Source organism: Homarus americanus, unplaced genomic scaffold, assembly GCF_018991925.1.
Source record: "Homarus americanus isolate GMGI-L3 unplaced genomic scaffold, GMGI_Hamer_2.0 scaffold46197, whole genome shotgun sequence".
NCBI lineage: Eukaryota > Metazoa > Arthropoda > Malacostraca > Decapoda > Nephropidae > Homarus > Homarus americanus.
Window position 1 is genome coordinate 512492 of NW_024723050.1, and position 25167 is coordinate 537658.

The 25167-nt window shown below is 36.8% G+C and overlaps 1 protein-coding gene across 4 annotated transcripts in view; it reads right to left on the reverse strand.

Annotated features, from left to right (window-relative positions):
* Positions 1-230: 230 nt before the first annotated feature.
* Positions 231-25167, reverse strand: part of LOC121863229 (homeobox protein dve-1-like) — a 190408-nt gene continuing 165471 nt past the window's right edge. For 3 of the 4 annotated variants that reach the window (XM_042361719.1, XM_042361720.1, XM_042361718.1), the window contains exons 10-12: positions 11190-11393; positions 9593-9751; positions 231-4985 (exon numbers count right to left, since the gene is read on the reverse strand). In XM_042361719.1, coding sequence (XP_042217653.1) covers positions 4692-4985; positions 9593-9751; positions 11190-11393 — 657 coding nt within the window. In that variant the 3' untranslated portion in view covers positions 231-4691. The remainder of the gene's footprint in view (positions 4986-9592; positions 9752-11189; positions 11394-25167) is intronic. The other variant, XM_042361721.1, reaches the window with a different exon arrangement.

Sequence of the window (25167 nt, forward strand, 5' to 3'; positions counted from 1 at the left end):
TACAAAATTTAAAACGTGTGACTCATTTATCATTATTACACTCTCAACAATAATAATAATAATAATGAAAAAAATTCTCTCTCTCGTTACAAGTCCAAGATTAAAACCAAAATTACATAAAACTGCCTCACTATTGTCACTAATCTGAAATTTATCTTAAAAAAAAACAGTGACTTCTATAGACTCCTCCATCACGAGATAACAAATGCAAAAATGGCTTCTTTTTTTTCTTGACTAAATTTTGTTATTTTTTTTTTAGTTGTTTACAATCGGTATAACACGTTGGTCTATTAAAATGACAAGACTGGAAGTACAATGTTGTGGATTAACCTTTGTGTAGGTCGTCTCCTGTTGAAATATTACCACGTACAGCCACACGGACCGTACATACCCAAACATACATTCAGACATACATTATACATTACAGGTATACTCTCACATATACATATTCGAATTACATACACACACGGATGAAATAAAAAGTGACGCATTTACATCCTCCATGGAATTTCAATATATATAACAATCTTATGTACAAGTTACAGATAATATATAGTAAAAATATCACAAGGAACCAGATTCATGCGGTTCGTCTCTCCAAGATCTTGTTCCAGGCCAAATGGTTCAGCGAACCACCGTGAAACAATGAAGCAATGATACACTACCACTATGAAGGGAGACTTGAAAAAAACCTCTGTAGAGTCATGTGTGTGCCAATGGAAACGGAAATTGATATGAAGAAAAAAAATAAAAAAATTGTACAGTTCTACATTCACGTGTTAAACAGAAGGTGAGTGTAGTCATCGGTACATGATAGTTAATAATAATAATAATAATTATAATCGTACAGTTTTGTAAATGTGTACGAAAAAATAATGACTGAACAATTCAACTGAAACAAATTGGTAATCTTAAATATATAGTGAAAAAATATCGTATAATATTTGTCTATATATATATTTATATTTTTATGTTCATATGTATGTTTGAATATATATTTGTATATGTGTGTGTGTGTAAAAGTGTGTGTGTGTGTATAAGTGTGATTGTGTAAGTATGAGTATGTCTTTGTATCTTTGTGTACGAGTATAATGAAACCGAGTCTTCCTTCTACTTAAAATCTAAATAAATAAAACAAAAAATCTCCATTAAATTCTCGTACAAGAGAACGAGGCAGATTAGTCCCTCAATGGAACAATATCGCACCATTCCAATGCACCTGTTACATTGCACCTAATACACGATAGACCGTTAACTGGGAGACTGACTGGCAGGGAAAGTGAGGGGTTGCGTATCAGTTCGAGACCGTAGACCTAAGTTTACCAGGTCCCAGTATTTTGCCACATCCCAAGGTCCCAGTTTCTCTCTTAGGTCCCAGTTTTCTCACATCTCAAAGTTCCAATTTCTCTTTAGGATACAGATTCAAATGTTTCTTAATCTCAGGGTCTCCGTTTTCTCTGGATTCCAAGGTTCCAGGGTTAAGGTACTGTACATCCATCAAAATGACTAGACGTGATTAATATTAAGTCTTTACACACTGAAGAACAATACTAAATAAAAATAATAATAATGATAATAGTAATAATAACAATAATAATAATAATAATGATGACACTGGTTGTAGGTTAACATATACGATAATCCTAGTAGGGTGTAATAATATCATCGGTCAATAATTTACAGGAATGAATAAATAACTTGACTGAATGACTGACTGACAGACTGAATTTACGAGTATAAGCGTTGGTGAATATACTGTGTTATTCTTTCTCTCTCACTCTGGTCCGTTTGAATGATTGGTGTCGAGTACATACGGGTTTATATACAGCACAACAAAGGTCGCTCGCTTACTCTCCATCGGTCAGTTTGTTTACATTGCCGCAGTCATCCTCTTGAGCGCTGTATGTCGTGTCAGTTATGGTGAATGAACTACCGTGTAAGTCTTGTTTGATGTAACATCGAGTACTTGTTTTTTATTTACCTGTTATAAAGGCGAGGAGGTTGGTAAGCTTAATCGTGTATCCCGTGCCGCTGTGTTTATTCGTTTTTCTTCAATTTATTTTTTGCTTTTATTGTTGATATTTGTAAGAAGTGAGAACCACTTTAGTTGAAAAAAAAATAAAAAAATAAATAAAATAAAATAAAAATATAAAATAAAATGTAAGCGCGTTAACTTTACATCAGTTTCATGTTTCAAGAAAACTCATAGGCACGGTATACAATAGTCATCAATATAAAATAAGTGGCTTTGTAATTTAGATTTCAAGCATGTTAATTAAAACACGGATAGATTAGCATTATTAACTGTTCATCTGTATGTCTGGCTGGCAGGTCTGTGTTTGCGGGTGCAAGTGATAGACACATTTGATTCCCTAGAAATACTACTAGTCCTGTTCATGGGTCACTGTCATATTGTCAAAGGAACGTGGGATAGTTTTTTGAGTTTGGCAATTTTTAACAGAATTACTTAGTGTATATCTTCTATATAATATATATATATACATACTCGGATAATCCCCCTAGGGAAAAAAACTTTTTTTCCTAATTCACCCAGGTAGAATGATGCATTAAGTGTACTTAAAAAATTGGGCATTAATTTCAAATGAAAGTGTTTTAACTTAAAAAAAACTCCTGTAAATATTCATTCTTGTAATTCCTTCTCATCTCGTTTATAAAAAAGTGTCAGTCACAAACACCGTAAAAATTAACGATGTAATTGTACGGGCATATAATTGCTTTTCTGTTACTTATTTCTCTAATCTCCCCCGAAGCGCCGGTGTCGTTACCTATTTTGATGTCAGCTATTGTGACGTAACGTGTTTGGCTGTCAGTCATTTTACCAGTCGAGGTTTTTGGGATTCACGGGTCGTGGTAAACACTCAAATGGCAACTCTGGTTATTAAGCCACGGCAAAGCATTATTAAATAAAGGGCAAACATATGCCAGTAGGAATATAAATATTACTTATCCACACCCGGGGGATCTTTGCGGCAGTGCTCTTAACGTTGCGTCCTCACTCACTATCTTTCCACATTCGCTGCGTGTTGTTTCATTGTTATCCGTCCATGGCTACGAGTTGTATGAATTTCCCGTCTTGGTTACCATTTAATAGCACCTACGAATGCATAAAAATTTGTATAGTCACTGTGGTCTTCCTTCAGGCACGAGCAAACGAGACTAGCATGGTGTCATCGTTCACTACGAGCAGACCGCAGCACCCACGAGAGAACGAAAATCACAGACATCTGAGATGTTTATGCTTATGTATATGTATTTTTTATTCAAGTATACAGTTCATGTATCCTGGATTATTATTGTTGTTGTACCTGAATTCATCATAGGAGAAGCAAAATGTCTCACACAACACACCGGTTTTGTTATTGCTACACTTTTCAAAATGCGAAAAAAAAGACTAAATTTCTAGGTTCACCGGAGCTGAGTTTGGCTTAGTACTCGTGCTACATCGTAAATCCTGGACGATACCCGAACAAAACACGTTTTGTTATTGTCCTTAGCAAGGGGTTATATGATTCAGTCGATAACGCCTCACTGAACATCTTTTTCCCCAGAGCTTTCGGATTTTGACTTTCTTTAGCGGACATTGAATGTGTGTATTTACTGATCCACAAGGTCAACACAGCATTTACCACCTTCACTCCACTGTTTCAAAGACTATTTTTGAAGGCTATCCAGTGTGATTTATATTAAACTTTCAACACCACGGATACACTCTTTAAATATTTAGTATATATAAGATATCGATCACTTCGAGAACATGTAATAAATTTTACTATTGTAAATTTACCATGTTATGGCCACCCAAAACAATAAAATAATAATATTGCTCCCGAAGGATTGTAAACAAACGCGTTTTTCAAGACAATTTGATTGTACTTTGACAATAATTTCCAAAAGGTCGCAAGATAACCTCACGTGGGAGTTCCAGGATACAGCTGGAGAACTCACGTGTTGTCGAGGAACTTCGGACCACCTCATCATGTCTCAGGAGAGTAACACAAGACATCGACACATTGCACCGGATCAAAGCGTACCACTCCGATTCTGTTTGTGGACGACGCGAGGTCTGTCCCGCTACTCTGTAGTTTTCATGAACAGAAGATAAGACCAGATCTCCTCACAAGCCTTAGAAGTTCAGGTTAAACTCGAAGCAGAAACGTTAATTTTGGTTCACATACGCCATGTTTACTGAACTTCTGTTTAAGTTTTATTTCTGCGTTCATACTGTCAGCGCTCTTTCAGGCAAGTCCGTAGCGGTGGCTCTTGAAGGCTAATCCTCCAAGGAACCTTTGAAGAAACGTGTCAACAGAGGTGCTTCACCTTGGGTAATAAGACTTAAGACTATAGGTGAAGTCCTCAACCACCGAACAACCCATCGTGATGGCCCGCAGACGCTTGTACTTGATTCGGCGATTTTTGAATCAGTACTAGATATTGTTGGGCTGGAGTACAGGAAACTTTGGTAGTAAGACATGCGGCTGAGCTCCTGTAGAGATGGTCCTTAAAGGCAAAACATCCTACGTTGACTCCCAAGGCCTACATGGACTCCCGTATCCTCTTGGATTTAGCGCGTCTATTCTTGAGCCAGAACTGGACATTCGTGGATTCCAGTTCTGGACAGCACTCGTAGTGGGGTAAAAAGAGTTGTGGGAAGTCCTCGATGACACACCAGTCTATATGGACACCCGCAGCCTCTTACATTTGGCGCGACGATTTTTGAACCAGAACTGGACATTCTTAGGCTCGAGTTTAGGGAATTTCTGGCGATAGGGCATACGGTTGAGCTCCTCCGTGTACTTGAGGATGAGGTTGTGACTGGGGTGAGTGTTGATGGCGAACCACTGCTCCAGCCGCGGCACCTCCGTCACCGGGTCGATGAAGGTGCGGTTCCTCTTGCGGCGTTCCTCAGGGGGTCCGCTGCTCCCCAGACCGCTGGAGAACGGTGACACCTGTAAGAAGGAGACACGCTATGCTATTATGTCGACAATCTGCATTATGCTATAGTTTTAGAATCCCTAGGATAAAACTTTGCTTGCATTATATTAATAATATACAGCATAATTACGAAGAGATGCGAGAAAATTTATAAAAAAAACATGAGAATAAATAAATAAAATACATTAACTATCGCACGTAATAAATAATACTATCGAAATGTTTCATCATCTCTGTTGTTTTATAAATTAAGAGGTTGATGTTTTTAGTAGTTTTCACTAAGTTTCATTTTCTACACTCAACTTAAAAAAAAATGTTCAGGTTATATAATGTATTACTATACTTCACCAACTAAGGTCTTTTTTAAGCACGCATTCTACCTATTACTGTGAATTATGAGATATATGTTTATTGTATGTTGATGTTATAAAAATATATTACTGTACGACGATCAGTGTTACGTGGATTTACCGAATGTGGGCTTGAGGTTACTCGCTTCTATACCGTCCAGTGATGAATCTAAAGTATCCTAACCTAACTTTATCTCCAAACAGCGTTAGGGCGGTTAATCTTTTAATTAAAATAAGCTGGGGTGGAGATTCTTGAGGTGACCAGATAAGTCAGATATTTAGATTCATCACTGGACGGTATAGAAGCGAGTAACCTCAAGCCCACATTCGGTAAATCAACGTAACACTGAGAGTCGTACAATAAAAATATTAAGTGTTGACGACTAACACATGTTCTGATCTAGTCTATGCGCTTATGAACTTTTGTTGGTAAAGCACAGTAATATATTTCTATAACATCAACATACAATAAACATATATGTATAATTCATAATAATAGTCGTTTGTGTTAAGAATACTTAGTTTACGCACATAAAGACCTCTTTGTCTTAACGTACATGAATATTAAAAACACACACACAGTAATAATAACACTATTTTAATCTAAATATCTAAAAAAAAAACAAGAAGTTATCTGTTTGGAAGATTATGACCAAGTGAATGAAATTTACTTACTGGCAACTAAAGCACCAACAACAAATATCAAAATTAAGTTACGACAAACATCAATTTAAACCAACATCATCAAATCACGACAAGAACATTGATGTGACTACGAGCCTAAATTAAAATAAGGCGAAAAATACCACAAATAAGCAAAAAAAATACAATTCAATCACGGAAAAACGAAAAAAAAAATACTAACAAAGGCGAAAATATGAATAAACCAATAATGAATAACGGATAAATAACAACGCGATAAATTAAGAAAAAACAACACACAAAAGTAAAAATGTACAGAAAAGGACAAAATAGACAAAAAAAAGTAATAAGAAAAACGAAAAAAAAACGGAGGATTAATTCTGAACCACTGGCCAGGAATAGAGAGCAAAGAAGAAAGGTGATAAATTGGGACATAGGAAACAGAGAGAAAAAGAAGAAATTGTAAACAAGAATAAAAATAAAACATAACGAAACAATAATAATATAAAGGACGACAAAATAATATAACTCATAATAAGTGAAATAACAACAGTGATAAATCATAAAGAAACAACAATAATAATAAAGATATCGATAATAAACACAAAAATAAAGACACGATAAAAAATATGAAAAAAATATGAACAGTAAATGGCAATCAAATGACAAACTAAATAAAGTAAAAAGATAAATAACTGATAATAAAGGGAACATAAAAATAATAAAAAAGTTACTATATATATACAAACCGATTGATACAAGAGTGATACAATATAAAACAATAAACCAAGATAACAGTGACAGTACAATGATGCGAGGAATAACAAAGAGTGGTGTAGACGTGATCTTTGGCTAAGCTAAGTCGTCTTCAAGGAAAAACAAAAATAAGGCACGAAAAAAACAAAAGCAAAAAAGGATAAAACAAAGCAAAAAAAAAAAAGGATAAAACAAAGCAAAAAAAAGGATAAAACAAAGCAAAAAAAAAAAGGATAAAACAAAACAAAAAAGGATAAAACAAAGCAAAAAAAGGATAAAACAAAGCAGAAAGGATAAAACAAAGCAAAAAAAGGATAAAACAAAACAAAGGATAAAACAAAACAAAAATGGATAAAACAAAACAAAAATGGATAAAACAAAACCAAAATAGGATAAAACAAAACAAAAAAGGATAAAACAAAACAAAAAAGGATAAAACAAAACAAAAAAGGATAAAACAAAAGCAAAAAAGGATAAAACAAAACAAAAAAGGATAAAACAAAACAAAAAAGGATAAAACAAAAGCAAAAAGGATGAAACAAAAAAATCAGTCGGCAAAAACGTAAATTGCAGTCGGAAATTAAAACAACGATGAGCCACTAAATTATAGAGACGACCACAATAATAGAGACGAAAACAATAAATTATAGACGAAATAAATAAATTAGAGACGAACATATTAATAAAGGCGAATACAATAAATTTGACGAAATAAATAAATTATACAGACGAATGTAATAAATTATAGAGACGAATACAATAAATTATAGAGACGAATGTAATACACTTTAAAAACGAATACAATAGATCATAGAGGAATACAATAAATTAATTATACATTAAATTATACACGAATGCAATAAATTATAGAGGAATCTATTAAATTATAAGAGATGAATACGAAGTTAAATACCGTAATGAAACTTAAATCATGTGTACCCCCCCCCCCATGAGCACTATACACATGGGGTGGAAATGTACGTTACTGAGTGACTAAAATTAATGGAAATATAGAAACGCTTTAAGGTAACTTAACCAAAGAAAATTAAACTGTATGAGAATGATAACTAAAGCGGTTAATTAAAGTATAAATATATTAATCAAATATAAGTGAAAATCAAGAGATAATGAAGAAAAGATGAAAATATAAACAAAACTACAAAGAAAATAGTACAAAGAAAATAAATATCAGAAGATTACAATGAAAAACATTATAAAAGAATCAGAAAATGTTAAAGAAATTAACTTATTTTGGAATAAAAAAAAATTAAGTAAAATTACAAAATACAATATAAACAAACTATTACAATCATGTTACAAAGAAAATGAAGAAAATATTAAATATTACACACACATTACAAAAAAAAAGAAAACGAGAAATATTTCTAACGCAATTAAGAGAATAGTGAAACTATTACAATAAAACCTTACGAAATTAAAAAAAAATATTGCAAAGAAAATCATCAGAAAATTACAAAATTAGTACAAGGAAATATTGAAAAAATATGTAATTGTAATATTACAAAAAAAATAACTATCAAAAATTAATAAATTTGAAAAAGAAGTGATGAAATTATAACATTTTCAAAATATATATACCCGGTATAGTTGAAGGTTAAAATGACACAGTAAAAGCAGGTTTTATATAAAAGTTACAAACTATAAGAAAAACAATTAAAAAACAAAGAAAATATATACAAACTAATAAATAATACATACACAATAAAAAAAAACATATCACCTGAAAAATTAACTTATAACTATACAATAATAAAAGAAACACACTAAAGGAATAAAAAAAACATGAAAACAATTATTAAATCAAAATCAAACCTGAGATCTAAAAAAAAAACCAACACTCACAAATAAAATAATTCAGCTTCAATAATATGGCCCCTCTTCACCACGAAGGAACACACACACACTACAGGAAACACAAACAAAACACACACTAAAAAAGACATTAAAGTAAAAATAAAAACAAACATACAATGAATACCGGTCATCAGCAATTGGTCACTGATAACGCTTGGCCGTACTTGGAAAAATAAACAAATTATCTAAGAACAAATCGGGTCTTAGACTAACTAAACAAAACCAAAACCATGAAATAAAACATACAAACACCGAGACATCTAGAACGACACACTCCACGCTCCCGGTCACCGAAAAATATACAATAACTACAGTATGTAATTACTTAGCCTAGCAACGCACCCATCATTCTCTACCATGAAGTTGTCACATAAAACATTTTCACACTAAAATTGACCAATCACTTTATTCCATTGAAAGTTTATCAAGCGGAGACTAATTCCAACACAAGCGATCGGACGCACGGATTTACAGCTATCACTTCTATATAGTCCGTATTTTCAGTCTAGGAGATAACAAGGAGGAAAAAAGGACGTTATTATATTGCAACAAAGAACCGTCACCTAACTACACAATATTATTAAAAAATAAAAAAAAATTAAAAAAAATTATTAAACAATTTCAGCGAAGATAACGGCCATTCAACTCCGCATATTATAGTACAGTATCAATAATAAGCAACAGTACTGTATACGTATAGTAACCCCGTCAACAACACTACGGGAACAATCTGTTCCTTCCGACGGACAAAGCTTATTCCCGGCCCTGAATTTTTTATAAAGAAAATCCTGGCAGATTTGCTTAAGGTAAACTATATAAAATATTAAGTCTGGTTTAGTTTAGTTATAGTTGCTGAGTTAGGTTCCGTTGATTAGCGAGTCACCAAGAATAAGAAGTACAGGTATATGTTTGATGAACGTGGCAGAGACGGGACTGACTCGCCGACCGCCTGATCTTTGGGAGTGGCTACAGAAGGACGAAGTGACACCAAGAAACAACAACATGTAGCGGCTTACCTGGGGCATGTAGTGAGCCATGTACATCATAGAGTGCTGGAGGAGGGAGCCCGGCACTACGGGGTACGGCAGGCGGTCCATCCCCGGCTGTAGTCCCGGGAGGGGAGGGTACGGCGGCAGTGACAGTGCTCCTGGGGACACGACCGGCGGCGGCGAACACTGGGTGCGGACAATAATAATACTTGTAATAAATGCTACTACTATTACTGTTTATACTACTACTACTACTATTACTGTTTATACTACTACTACTACTGTTACTGTTTATACTACTACTACTACAATTACTGTTTATACTACTACTACTACTACTACTGTTTATACTACTACTACTACTATTACTGTTTATACTACTACTACTACTACTATTAATGTTTATACTACTACTACTACTATTACTGTTTATACTACTACTACTACTACTACTACTATTAATAATAATAATAATAATAATAATAATAATAGTACTAATGATAATAAATTTACAGTTGTCAATAATAATACTGTAGGTTTAATAAAAATTAATACTCCTATTCTTACTACTACTACTCCGTACTCTTAATGGAAAGTTATTGTAAAAAGTTCATATTTGTAGACATAATTCTAGGGGTCATCACCACCACATTTAACTTATTCTTCCATCCTCTGCCGACTGTCTTATCACTGACCTTTACTAGGGAGGTCACATGAATATATTTGAGCTCTACATATTGATCAAATGAAAATTATATTAATATTTGGTCTTGTGATATATAATTATTTTGGAGAAATTTGAAATAAGTTGGTAGGGAGTGAAGCAGTCGCAGCAACAGCAATAATAATTATAATAATAATATTAAGTGCGTATAATCACTAACATCTTACAGAGTTTAACGAAAAATCACACAAAATTAAGGTACAGTTATAATATATCGATGTACTTCGCTAATTACTACAATAATTATCATATTACTCATCAACAAATATAAAATTATAAAAGTTCCTGAATCTTTTATATACAAGTCTTTACATTAATTTAGTCACACAATTGGTGTCCAGTGAACATAATTAAACGTGAGACCCAACGTTACTTTTATATGACTTTTAGAAATACATTTTTTATTTCACTTCTTAATTAACCTTTAGTTAGAGTAACATTTAGTTGCGTCTTATCCCATCAACCTTTTGAATTGCCTCCCTGAATTCTTGAATTACATTTAACGGTTAACAAATTTATTGACAAAGCTTGAGTACAGTTTGCGTATTGTGAGTAATTAAGTCAGGTCTTGACACTGAGGGTGGTATCACTTCTCACTGCCACGCAGGACAGAGGTTCATACACAAAAAAATAGATCATATTCATTAACAGGACAATGGTTCATATACAGTAGAAGTCATATTCTATTTGACGACTAATCAGTGGGGGCTAGCAAATTTTGGATAAGCAGCAAGAATGTCCACAAGCACTCCTGATTCAATGTAATAGTTACAGTGCCCAAGGGGTTAAGTCATCGCACTCAAGGGGTTAAGTTAATCACACTCAAGGGGTTAAGTGATCACGCTCAAGGGGTCAAGTCATCGCCCTCAAGGGGTTAAGACAAGAGGAGCCTGAACCTACCTTGCCCTCAATGGTGGCGCTCACGCTATCCCTTGACCGCACGTCGTCTTCATCCTCGCTCATGTCCACATCACTCTCAGGGGGGCAGCGCTCACCCGTAGTGTTGAGCGCCCCGGAGCTGCCCCCCGCCCCCTGGCTCCTACCCTGCACCCCCTCGCATGGCTCTGACCCCGGCGGACCTGGTTCCTCATCCTCCTGCTGTTGCTGTGTTAATGAAAGACAGGACTTATGAGTTATATGGTCAACACTGTAAGGATACAATAATAGAGAGAGAATAACATTAACACAACGCGGCATTAACCTGACTTAAGGGGTTAATGACTTAGACTGCGGTGGTTCCCAAACTTTTTCACATGACGCCTCGCTTTAATCAATTTTACACCTTGTACTCGTATTTTTGTCACTTTCAAGATCAACTAACTCGACATTAGTTTATCCATGTATCTCGAGCATGTGGAGAAGATTGAAATATACCAAGAAAAAAATAAGGTTACACAATTTATTGGAAATTTCCTGATAAAGAAAAAAGTCTCGCATATTATTATTATTATCTTTTTACATGGCCTCGATCCCCTAGAGGATAACAACACTATCGTAGATTAGATTAACCTAAACTTGAACCAACAAGAAAAAAACAACTCCCGATATCACAATCATAATATACGTGAATAAATAAACAATAAATCAGATAACATTTATAACTGAATAACTAGATATAACCTTAATTAATGTAATGAGTAAATGTAATTAAAATATATAGCTGTTTTTCATAACTGCAACAATGACAAATTATATGAACATTAACACAATTTAGAAAGAACACGCTTATTATTAATTAAGGAATCAAATCTGAAATACAACATAACCTTCTTGACATACGATGCTTCGAGTAAGAGAATGAATTATATTACAAGTTTAGAGACACAAACTAAGAAAACACCAGAATTGAATGTCTCATAATTTCTAATAGTTAATGACTTGTGTTAGTACACCTATAACATAAGCGCTTCAAGACCTTAACTTAACGCAGTAATACAACATCAAAGAAAGGAGGATAAATGCTTAGTAGTTTCTTTACCTACTTGGACTATACGAGCTTGAAGATTTTAGTAATTGAAGCATAGAAATACATACATAATCAATAATCAACAACGAAAGAAGATGCAGTACTTTGTTTATTTTAATTAATTGTGATGAAGAATTAACTGAATTAACGGAGGTGGAGGAAGAGAAGGGGGAGAAGGAGCAAAAAGAAGAGAAGGGGAAGGAGCAGAAAGAAGAAGAGGAGGAGGAGGAAGAGGAGACGAGACTGGCTGTAACCTCCAGAACATTAACATCCTTGAGATAGACGGAATCAAGAGTTGGAATGTTCAGGCTGGTAGACAGTACAGGTTAAGGCTGGTAGACAGTACAGGTTAAGGCTGGTAGACAGTACAGGTTAAGGCTGGTAGACAGTACAGGTTAAGGCTGGTAGACAGTACAGGTTAAGGCTGGTAGACAGTACAGGTTAAGGCTGGTAGACAGTACAGGTTAAGGCTGGTAGACAGTACAGGTTAAGGCTGGTAGACAGTACAGGTTAAGGCTGGTAGACAGTACAGGTTAAGGCTGGTAGACAGTACAGGTTAAGGCTGGTAGACAGTACAGGTTAAGGCTGGCAGACAGACAGGCTGGTACAGGCTGGTAGACAGTACAGGTTAAGGCTGGTAGACAGTACAGGTTAAGGCTGGTAGACAGTACAGGTTAAGGCTGGTAGACAGTACAGGTTAAGGCTGGTAGACAGTACAGGTTAAGGCTGGTAGACAGTACAGGTTAAGGCTGGTAGACAGTACAGGTTAAGGCTGGTAGACAGTACAGGTAATACATAACAGAAGGAAAGGTATACCGTTAGTAATAGTAATAATAATGCATCGCTACACATCAACAACTATAGCTACATAAGAACTTCAAGCGCTTATAGCTTAGTTCACACACTCGTCATAAACAATTACATATTAATAGATGCTACATATAATAATAAAAGCGAACTGAGAGAGAGAGTATTAAATGCAGTATAGGTTCACAAAGGGAAGACTATATACGCGAATCAAGTTTGTTTTTTGTGAGTTAGAAGCGACTATGAGCGAAAGTGTCTAAGGGGCGGGGAAAATATATATGTTTGTGGCGTTTACGGGTTTATTAAATGCGTACTTAATACAGTAGAGAGGACCAAAAAAAAAAAGAAAGAGGTTAGTGGTAGATGGTAAAAAATGTATGGAAAAAAATGTTGGGTGATAATGTTCGGGAAGAGTAAAATATCTAGTTAGGAGTACTGTCGGGAAGAGTGAAACACGGAGTACTGTCGGGAGGCGTAAAATACTCAATTAAGAGTCCGTCGGGAAGAGTAAAATATCCAGTTAAGAGTCTATCGGGAAGAGTAAAATATCCAATGAAGAGTACTGTCGGGAGGCGTAAAATACTCAATTAAGAGTCCGTCGGGAAGAGTAAAATATCCAGTTAAGAGTCTATCGGGAAGAGTAAAATATCCAATGAAGAGTACTGTCGGGAAGAGTAAAATATCCAGTTAAGAGTCTATCGGGAAGAGTAAAATATCCAATGAAGAGTACTATCGGGAGGCGTAAAATATTCAATTAAGAGTCCGTCGGGAAGAGTAACATATCCAGTTAAGAGTCTATCGGGAAGAGTTAATTATCCAGATAAGAGTACTGTCGGGAAGAGTTAATTATCCAGATAAGAGTACTGTCGGGAAAGTTAATTTTCCAGTTAAGAGTATTGTCGGGAAGAGTTAATTATCCAGATAAGAGTGCTGTCGGGAAGAGTTAATTATCCAGTTAAGAGTATTGTCGGGATGAGTAAAATATCTAATGAAGAGTACTGTCGGGAGGCGTAAAATACTCAATTAGGAGTCCGTCGGGAAGAGTAAAATATCCAGTTAAGAGTCTATCGGGAAGAGTAAAATATCCAATGAAGAGTACTGTCGGGAAGAGTAAAATATCAAGTTAAGAGTACTGTCGGGAAGAGTCAATTCTCCAGTTATGAGTACTGTCGGGAAGAGTCAATTATTCAGTTAAGAGTACTGTCGGGAAGAGTCAATTATCCAGTTAAGAGTACTGTCGGGAAGAGTCAATTATCCAGTTAAGAGTACTGTCGGGAAGAGTATGTATGATACCTGGTGAAAGACGACGTGAAAACCAAGAGTGATAGAGAGAGATGCAAGTTAGATGATTAATGATACGCTGATGCAAAATAGGAAGCGAGTTGTGTTGAGCGAGTGAATGAGTCAGCCGCTTGTTTTAAGGTAACAACACGGCTTTGGTGAATAACTCCGAGGAAAGGTTATACATATATTAGTGAATGAGTCTAGGAGTGAATGAGTATACCAGGAGAGTTAATTGTGAATGTTGATAAAAGTTAAAAGGGGAAAATAATTAATTGTGAATGTTGATAAAAGTTAATAGGGGAAAAATAGTTAATTGTGAATGGTGATTAAATTAATAGAGGAAAAATAGTTAATTGTGAATGTTGATCAAAGTTAAACGAATAAAATAATTAATAGCGAATGTTAGTAATAATTAATCGAGGAAAACAGTTTATTGTGAATTGAAAGTTAAAAAAAGGTAAATAACTAAATGAAGACATACAAAATTACTAGTGAATGTTAATAAAAGTTAAATGACGAACATAAGAATAAAGATAGAGTGAAATAAAAATTAGTTTGAATGAAGGAGGAAGGGAGGATTCAGATACCGGCGACTGGATGAATGTGTCAGCGAATGGAACGTGTTGGTGATGGGTAATGCTCATGAAGCGTGACACTAGTAAACCAGATTTGAGTCGTTTGTTGTGGTGGAGTGGGGGAAGTACCAGAGAAAGGCGGATGCACCTTTTACAACAATGAGGGGAATAACTGAAAGAAGGACTGAGAGAGAGAGAGAGAGAGAGAGAGAGAGAGTATTGTTTGAAGCGTCACCCAGTTAGTTATATTTCCTACTCTTATAAACTATCAGACATCTTCTCATCACCTAAGTCAAGTTTGTAGATCTTGAAAATACATATTATTGACTTTATTTTTATTTAAGACAGACGATATTTTTTTTTAAATGTACGACCTAGTATTACAAAACCTCTCTTACTTTCGCTTGACTAGTTTCCACACAGTGATATCGATTACATTACGAATTAAGACTCGGCCACTCCCCCTAAATTAATATTCTTGGCCTATATATGAAAATTTTTGAGATATTGAAAGTGTTTTGATTACGATAATTTCTAAGCCTACTCTTTGGTTTGTTTCTTTCGTTCAGATGTAATATTCATGCTTGTAATTATGTTGAGTTTAGCATAAATAAAGGCATTGGCATAAGTAAAGTGGGTAAATAAAGTCGGCAATAAAAATAAGAATGTGTTAAACGCCACAATTTAAACAGATGTTACAATAACGTTATCGTTGAGATTTCTCTTAAATTTTCATAGTTGACGTATGGAGAAGCGCTTAACATCCTAGTCCTTGAAGCGCAGTAATACATATCATCAAACATAAAACGAAAGAGGTGCAAAAACTGCGCATGACGGCTGTATTTACACTTTGAACCAAATCGAAAAGTTGTTTCCATGTCGTAGGTAAATCATCTTACCTCACTTTAATATGTTATTTTCAATGGCCTGTGCAACACAAGTGAAGAGTTAGCATTTCTGTGTCTGTGTACCACTAGTATTGTCAGTGGAAATTTCCTTTGGTTCCCTGACTTCGTAAAGCCTTTATTACAGATAATACATTTATTGAATCGAAAGCCTTATCATAATCGATAATTCTTTAAATATATTGTTTATACATACTCACTGTATCGCTGAATATGTTCTGGGCAATTAGTCACGTAATTTTAAATTGTGTCTTGTTATTTTCTTATCTGAGTGAGGTTTAGTTGTGTCTGAAATTTATTGGTAAGTGTTTCTATACAGATTTTATATGAAACCGGCCGAAGGCTCCTTATGACGTAGTGTAACGCGCCATCTTGCGGATGAAGCCGACAGTGGTGTTTACCAGCACACGGGCCAGCCCGCATTACCGACTGGTCCAGTCTTTGGAAGCTATGCAGACAGTTTGTTCGGAGGGGTAAAGATTAAAAGTTTTTTTTTTTTACGGAATTCATACGCTTGAAAACATATATGTAATGAAGCAACTTCTTTATACAATATCTTGCTACTTAAAAAAAAAGACATTTAATTGGGTACTACTCGAGGGTACAATCACTGCTGCTATAAGATTATATGACAGATAAGACCCATGACAGCCGGACATATCTTATCTCACGAATGACATTTATTACTGCTCAGTAAGCCTGGCGGTGATGGATTTTTTTTTTTTAATAACAGCACTACAGTATATTTACAAGGCAAAGACAAAGATAAACAATGATTTGACGAGCTTGAGTAAACATTCCAAGATAAATTTTACGATGGAACATTTGCCATTAATCAGTTATAATACGATGCTCAGGTCTGTGACACGTAATCAACATGAGTGGCACGATCATGGGGTTGTTTCTGGCTAACCATGTCATTAGTTTTCGCGCCTTGAGAATCTCACCGAGTTAGAGAAGCAATATTTAGCATTCTTGTCCAGTTCTCTCTCTCAAACCTTCAGTCACACCTTACAGATGCAACTTAAAATACTGAACTCTTGGTCAAAACGCTCTTGATGGGGTATTGACACCTGATGCAGTAAGTGGAAGCCAATCAACACTCAGATGATTAGTATAACACAAAATATTCTTTGTGTGCCAATTCAATTTTAGAACTCAGTTAATATTTATTTCTTTGACACTGGACAAAAATATACATTTAATCTTTACTTCTGTACAAGGCATCAAACGACACTGTCAAAATATCGATCGCCCAGTTAGTAATGCGTCGTGTGTGGTGACGCAATCCTTGGAGCCGCCATTATCAGGTTCATCCGTTAAGCGGCGCACAACTAGAAATCGGTAAACAGGTCTGACGTTCTCTTAAGTATCCTATATCTATTTTTCTCTTGAGGGGAAGAATGACAATAGCATTATTACAGCTCTGACACTTTTCTTGTTTAATGCATGTTGTGAAAAGCTGGGTAAAAATATTTTGGTAATTCTCTACTCATGAGAAAAGTATATGTATTCCATCATATGATACATTACCACGCATGTAGTGTCTGATGGCGCGAGTCTCCTTCTAGTGAAATAATCAGGAAACACTTATTAGCTATCCTCAATTTGTTATATCTTCTTTAATCATTACTTCAATATTTTATTTCCTTTTAACCAGAGAGTTGTATCGTTTACAAATATTTAGCTGTTAATGTCTAGTGTGTAAACTGCTCAGAGTACGACCTTGTAAGACCTCAGTTGTTGAAGCGTAGTAACACAATAAAAACACGAACTACACCAACCTTGTGTGTGAAGATCTACGTGAAACTCTTCCTTATTGATCTCAACAACTATGGCGCGAATTTCCCTATTTTTATGGAAGGATTAATTGTTTGTTTATTTTTGTTCTTTCCAAAGTAAAGATGTATGACTATATTCTATGAGAAGCTTCGTTATTGTTTTACAAAGTATTAACTTTTTCCTCTTGGGTAATTTTCGTTTTTTTTTTCATATCTCCTCAGTCATATCTAATGGTACTGAAATATATTATTTTAGTCAAGTTTACAAAATAGAGGAATTTACTTCTAAACCTTTAAAACAACTGATGCTCTTTGTGTTTATCTCGGTTCGTTTAATTTTGTTCAGCACTAACTTATGATTATTTTCTGTACTGAACTGACTATAGATACATCCTCAATTATGTTTCTCCTTTAACCTAATATAATCATAATTCTTATTTCTACTACGACCTTCCAAAGTTTATTGGCTAATTAGTCTTCCTGAAATAAATATTCCTGATGAAGAAGAAAAAAATCATCCATACTTAACGAGGCGGAGGCGGCGTAGTGATTCTTCCTATGTAAATACTTCTTAACCAATGAGCAAATTAATGACTACAGTTATTGAGGAATTTAATATATAAACAGCAAATACAGATATAGGTACGATATATTGAAAACAAAACTCAGAATGTAGAAACTAAACTTGCGGTCTGTGCTTCAAGACTTTCGATGAAAATATTACTTTAATACATTATAGCAGCCTAAGTTATGCTTTTCCAGCTTTAGCACCTTGAGAATACCCCCTTATGATTTACACATGCACGCACGCGCACACACACACAAAGGTTGCGTGTTAGTGATAAAAATAAATAATCCTGTTAACTGATGGTTACAACTTTAACCTATACTGTTTATGATTATGTATCCATATTAACGAATCTGGATATAGACAATTGAATCCAATATTTCTTCCCTAACGGACCTTACTTAAATCATGGATAATACCATAGCCTCTTGTTGGGTATTATAATTAGCCGGATAAGAGAGGTTAATATAGCCGGTTAGCGGAGGTTAATTGGACGGAAAAGCGGAGAAGAGTGTGCAAGCGAGCGGGCGGGCGGGCGAACAGGGGGTGTAAAGCCTGGTCGGACGGAACCCTCCTTGTAGCGGTATTTAAGACGTGCGTGCGTGTGTGTGTGTCCCTCCACCCCCTCATCACCTAGCTTGACAGTCTTCAAAATCAATATAAGCAGCGGAGAACCTCAACTAATTTCCACGTCTATTGACAACGGATCTGTTAGGTCGGTATTAAGTTACTGTTAAACGGAGGTACTTGTGGGTGGAAACGGAAAGGTTATGTTGAACGATTAAGGGGAATATCTACTGTCTGTTAACGGGTACAGGGGTAATGATGATGACTTTTCCTGTTAATGGAGGTACTGATTGAACGGGGATTTTTTTTTCTGTTAGTATTGGGGTGATTACTGTTAACAGAGGAATATATTATTTGCCTATGAACGGAGAGTGATGTTATGGAAATTATCTCTTGCCTGTTAACGGGGAGTAGTTTTGTCTAGTAACGGGTATAATTAGACAACGGTGTAGTTTTTGAAAAGGCTAACGCGGATTACAGTTAACGGAGTGATAACAGTTAACAGTATAACCCCTACTACGTTAAATATTTCCCCCATTAACAAGAATGAGTGATGACTTAACGGGAGGATTTCTGACTGTTAACCGTGATGATAAAAGACAATTAACGGAGGTGACGCTGTTGGCTAACGGAAGCAAATCCAACAGGAAAACAGACACCGTGGAGGCAATCAACAGATATTATGTATTGTTAACGGAGACTATGTGACCGGTCAACAGGGGTTAATACATCGGGCTCAAGCGTCTGTGGCGGCCGGATAACGGGACAAGCATCACCAGTTAACGGTCCGACCAAACAACAGTCACAAACAGTTAAAAATAAATAACAACAAGAGGGAATCTGTTAACGGCTAAACCTCTTAACCAATCCGGCAAACGGCGACAAAAAAGAACTGTCTGAAATGTGTATCCGGTCACTGAGATCAAACAACCGGTCAATTAAGCTAATTAACCGGCTAGTGAGATTAAATATCCAGCTATCTAATCTATTTCACAAGTGATTGAGATTATTTACAACTTAATTTACACCTGGTGATTTAGTAATTAATTTCACCTGGTACACCACAACTGATCAATAACGTTTAGGTAATTTACAAACTAATTACACCTGGTCGTTTACTGATTAACCTGAAAATTAACATCTGGCTTATATACCGACTATTCACACCTGTTAAATCACACCTGTTTATTTACCTGGTGACGTCACTCCGATCACCGTCCCCTTGTGTTCGGTAAAGCGAGTCACAAAACAGGTAATTAAACCTAATTAATTACAGGATTATTAGGAGTGAACCGCATCTGCTAACGAGGGTGTTCGATCCTTTTATCCTGATCACTGTTCGGTAAGTGTTCGAAAGTCGCTTAAATTACTTCATAAAACACTAATAATATTGGTAGTTATAGAAGAGTTAATTTGATCTTACTTCCCACAAGACAGTGTTGCCGGAACACTCTTCCCCTTCATCACTGTTCAAAATATTAAGTGTAAGTTAGTACACATTACGCTAACAAGTCTGGTCGTTGCGCATCGAATTATCAAATTACCTTTAAGCTACAACAACACGAGATATTAACAGTTGATCATCATATTTAAATAATTACTGAACTACCGAACAATCTCAGGCGAACGAAGGATCTTGTGTCGGCGGTGAACGGTGGCCCCGACCGCAGTTAGTGATCAAATTTCACACACAAAAGTCGACGGATTTCGCAGTTTTCTCTAATCGAACGACTTGGTTGTCTTGTAAGAAATTCGAACTAACGAGACTGGTGTAATTAACGAACGATCGGAAGGCGTTACTAGTCTAATATCATCGGCGTTCAGTTTGTTACTCCGAACATTCCTTGACATCGGCCACTCTTCGAAATATGCAAATGAGCTAACCAGTCACAAGTAGTATTGGTTGTTACAAGTATTTAATTATTGAACGACCTTGAACTAGTGACGGAGTCGTATTATTACAGGTATTCGAAGTCATTTCGGATCGCTATTCTAAACTCTCATACTGACTAAGTAAACACGAATAAAACTGGCAGTTAATTATATTAACCTAATTACTAAGTTGATTATTGAACATCAAACGAGAAAAAAAAAATCATTAAATAGCTGGTGTTCGGAAAGTTACATTGATTACTGTTCTACTGTTCGAAAACAGCCCACTGACTAGCTGGAGTGTTAGTTAAGACGGGTTATAAGCGCTGCCCGGGGCGGGCGGCACCATCTTGTGTGGCGGGCGTCGGCACCGTCATTCTCTATCTGTAAAAACATCATTTTCTTACGCTCGCTCCCCCCGCCGACCACCGCCGCCACCAGCCTCCCCGCCCTGAGTCCATACCTTCTCCGCCCTTTTGCCTGTCTGTTTGTTCTTCTCGACAATCAAATCCAAGATACCCCAAAAACCATCAACTAATTCAACATAAACTCCGACACCAAGATAGATTCTCAAAGACACAGAACCATTTTTTCTCCCACGAGCCGCGAAGACACATAACAAGTCAACAGTAATAACCTAATGACCTAATCAGAGAATAATCCACCACTGTACAGTTGTTAGGATACCACATCACTCTCCTTATACTAACAGATATTTCCGGTCACTGGTCTATCAAACAAATAACAACCTTAACTACAAATTCTGTTCAGGAAATATCAATTCACAAAATACCTCTCCCTTTCAACCCTCATATATACCACCCCAGGACTCTGTATTTGTCCTGTGGTGAGCTCCGTCAGTTGAGAACATCCATGCTTCAAATATAATTATCTTTCGGTTTTAGCCACCTCGTTGAACAGATCTGACAAGAACATTTTGTCTGTTATCTCCCTGTGATTTTTAAGTTCTTCGTAAAATTGAACTAGAGTCTTTATAAATCACATGGCGATTAATTCACAAAGATAAACACATTCATTTCTTCCTATAGAGGTGTGGGAACGCATCTATAGCTTTCACTTCCGCTACAACACAAATATCGACTCTTTAAAACCACCACACACTGAAACACCTCTCTAATTTACCCTACAATAACGCATCCAAGAGACTCCTTTAAAAACTACGGCACAAAAACGCAGGCTAAGAGAACACCTAAACTGACCTGAGACTCTACTGATATTAGATACATTCTCACCAGCTCACGAATCAATACGAATCTTTTGAGTATCAGGACCTAGGTGGTGAGTTATCCCCCCTCCTATACGGTATTTCCCCCACACGAAGGAGGAACCGCCCGTGTATTATAAGATGGAACTGTGTCGTCCGCCGCCGTCCGCCTCGCCGCTCGGAGGTAACTTTTCCGTCCGGCTGTTCCTACACCAGAAGTGAGTCTACCAGCCAACACACACACACACACACAAACCCTGAAATGCACGTGTAATTCCTCGGTATATTTCTCTTCATTGATTCAGAAACAACAGCACTGCAGATAGAGGTAGAGATAGAGGTACAGGTAGAGGAACACAGGTACAGGTAGAGAAACACAGGTACAGGTAGAAAAACACAGGTACAGGTAGAGAAACACAGGTACAGGTAGAGAAACACAAGTACAGGTAGAGAAACATGTACAGGTAGAGTGTCTAAGGCACAGAAAGTTCAGGTACAGGTAGAAAAACACAGGTACAGGTAGAGAAACACAGGTACAGGTAGAGAAACACAAGTACAGGTAGAGAAACACAAGTACAGGTAGAGAAACACAAGTACAGGTAGAGAAACACAAGTACAGGTAGAGAAACACAGGTACAGGCAAAGAGATAAGTACAGGTGGAGAAAGATTCCATAAGGACATTACATTTAGGTTCGATGTTGATTATAATTAGGTCACAGGTCGACAGCGGTGATCGATTATATTTAACGAAACTATACCCGCTCGCTGACGTCAGGGCCTCCGTAACTCGACCACCGTGTTGAATAATAATAATAATAATCGTACAACTGCTACTATTACTACTACTGCTATTAATAACGATACTCTATTAACGTGGACACACACTCACACACACACACACACACACACACACCATAAACTTGACCTTTGACATCATTGAAACTCTTACGCATTCTAATGATTAAAAACACAATAAAATAACCTTTCCGCCGCGATAATTACCACCACAGCGTCGGCGGCAGACAGTGGAGATTAGTCGGACCAGCGTCGTCGAAATACCTGTCGTAACGAGCAATCACGCCTGAGACCTCAACACAGCGCCGCTACCTGCCCCCTAACTCCCTCACCCCTAACCTAACCTTAACCTAACTCCCTCACCCCTAACCTAACCTTAACCTAACTCCCTCACCCCTAACCTAACCTTAACCTAACTCCCTCACCCCTAACCTAACCTTAACCTAACCTAACTCTAACCTAACTCTCAAATTCCTAACCTTAACCTAACTCCTCAATCTCTAACCTTAACCTAACTCCTCAATTCCTAACCTAACCTAACTCTCAATTCCTAACCTAAACCTAACTCTCACCCTAACCTTAACCTAACTCCTCACCTCTAACCTTAACCTAACTCTTACCTCAACCTAACCTTGTTCAACTCTCAATTCTCAACCTAACCCAACCCTCACCCCTAACTCTAACCTAACCTAACTCCTCAAATTCTTTAACCTAACTCTTAACCTAACTCCTCACCCCTAACCCAGTCCTAACTCAAATTTCACCCCTAACCTAACCTTAACCTAACTCTCACCCCTAACCCAACCTTAAACCAACTCCTCACCTCCCCAACCAACCTAACCTAACTCCTCACCCCAACCTTAACCTAATCCCTCACCCCTAACCTAACCACCTCACCCCTAACCTTAACCTAACTCCTCACCCTCTAACCTTAACCTCCAATCCCTCACCCTAACCTAACTCTTATCTTCAACCTCAATTCCTAACCTAACCTATCCTCACCCCTAACCTAACCTTAACCTAATCCCCTGACTCTGAACCTAACCTACCCCTAACACCGTCTCCCCTAACCTAACCTAACTCCCTACCCCCACCTAACCTTAACCTAACTCCCTCACCCCTAACCTAACCTTAACCTAACTCCCTCACCCCTAACCTAACCTTAACCTAACTCCCTCACCCCTAACCTAACCTTACCCTAACACCGTCTCCCTTAACTTGTATGTATAAATGTATCTCCCGTAATGCCTGTGTCTGAGATGTGTCCTAAATAGGTTGACATGAGGGTACCTGTGCAGTCTATCTATCTATCTGGATCTATATATCAATCTATGTATCTGGAGCTAATTATCAATCTATCTACCTGCATCTATCAATTTATCCACATCTATCTATCTATCCAACCCTATCTAACCAAACCAAACCAAACCTAACCTAAACCTAACCTAACCAAACCTAACCTTAACCTAACCTAACCTTAACCTAACCTAACCTAACCTAACCTAACCTAACCTAACCTTAACCTTAACCTAACCTTAACCTAACCTAACCTAACCTTAACCTAACCTAACCTTAACCTAACCTAACCAAACCTCCGTAATGAATTGAGAGTGACTTGGGTAGTGAGGAGCCCAGAAAAGGTGAGATTTTTTTAAAGCGATTTTTGTGTTTTGTTGTGTGTGTGTGTGTGTGTGTGTGTGTGTGTGTGTGTGTGTGTGTTTAAGTGGTCATGTCCGTGTTGGTTATATATATTTGGTTAGATTCTATCCTTCCTTCTTCTCTTCATGCCTCCCTCCTTCCTTCCTTCCTTCCTTACTTCAAGCCTCCCTCCTTCCTTCCTTCCTTCATGCCTCCCTCCTCCTTCCTTCCTTCCTTCCGCCCTCATTTCCTTCCTTCCTTCCTTCCTTCCTTCCTTCCTTCCGCCCTCCTTCCTTCCCTCCCTTCCTTCCTTCCTTCCGCTCTCTCTTCTCCCTCCCTGACCATACAACCTGTCTCTCTCCCTCAGGCATTTCCTCCCGGCACACTTGACATACACCTCCGTTACATACATACATACATACATACATACATACATACATACATACATACATACATACATACATACACACATACATACATACATACATACATACATACACACATACATACATACACTCCTGTCACATTCATATGTTTATATACACCTTTGATGTACATGTATACCCTACGCTATACATATACACCATTGCCATACATATACACCTCCGCCATATTTTATTATATATACGCCGTTATACATACACCCCCACTATACATACACATACACCCCCACTATACACTTCCCCACTATACACATACACCCCCACTATACATACACCCCACTATACACATACACCCCCACACTATCATACACTTTACTATACACATACACCCCACTATACATACACCCCACTATACATACACTCCCACTATGCACATACATATACACACATACACCACTATATACACATACACCCATACACTATGTGTCACATACCCCACTATGCACATACA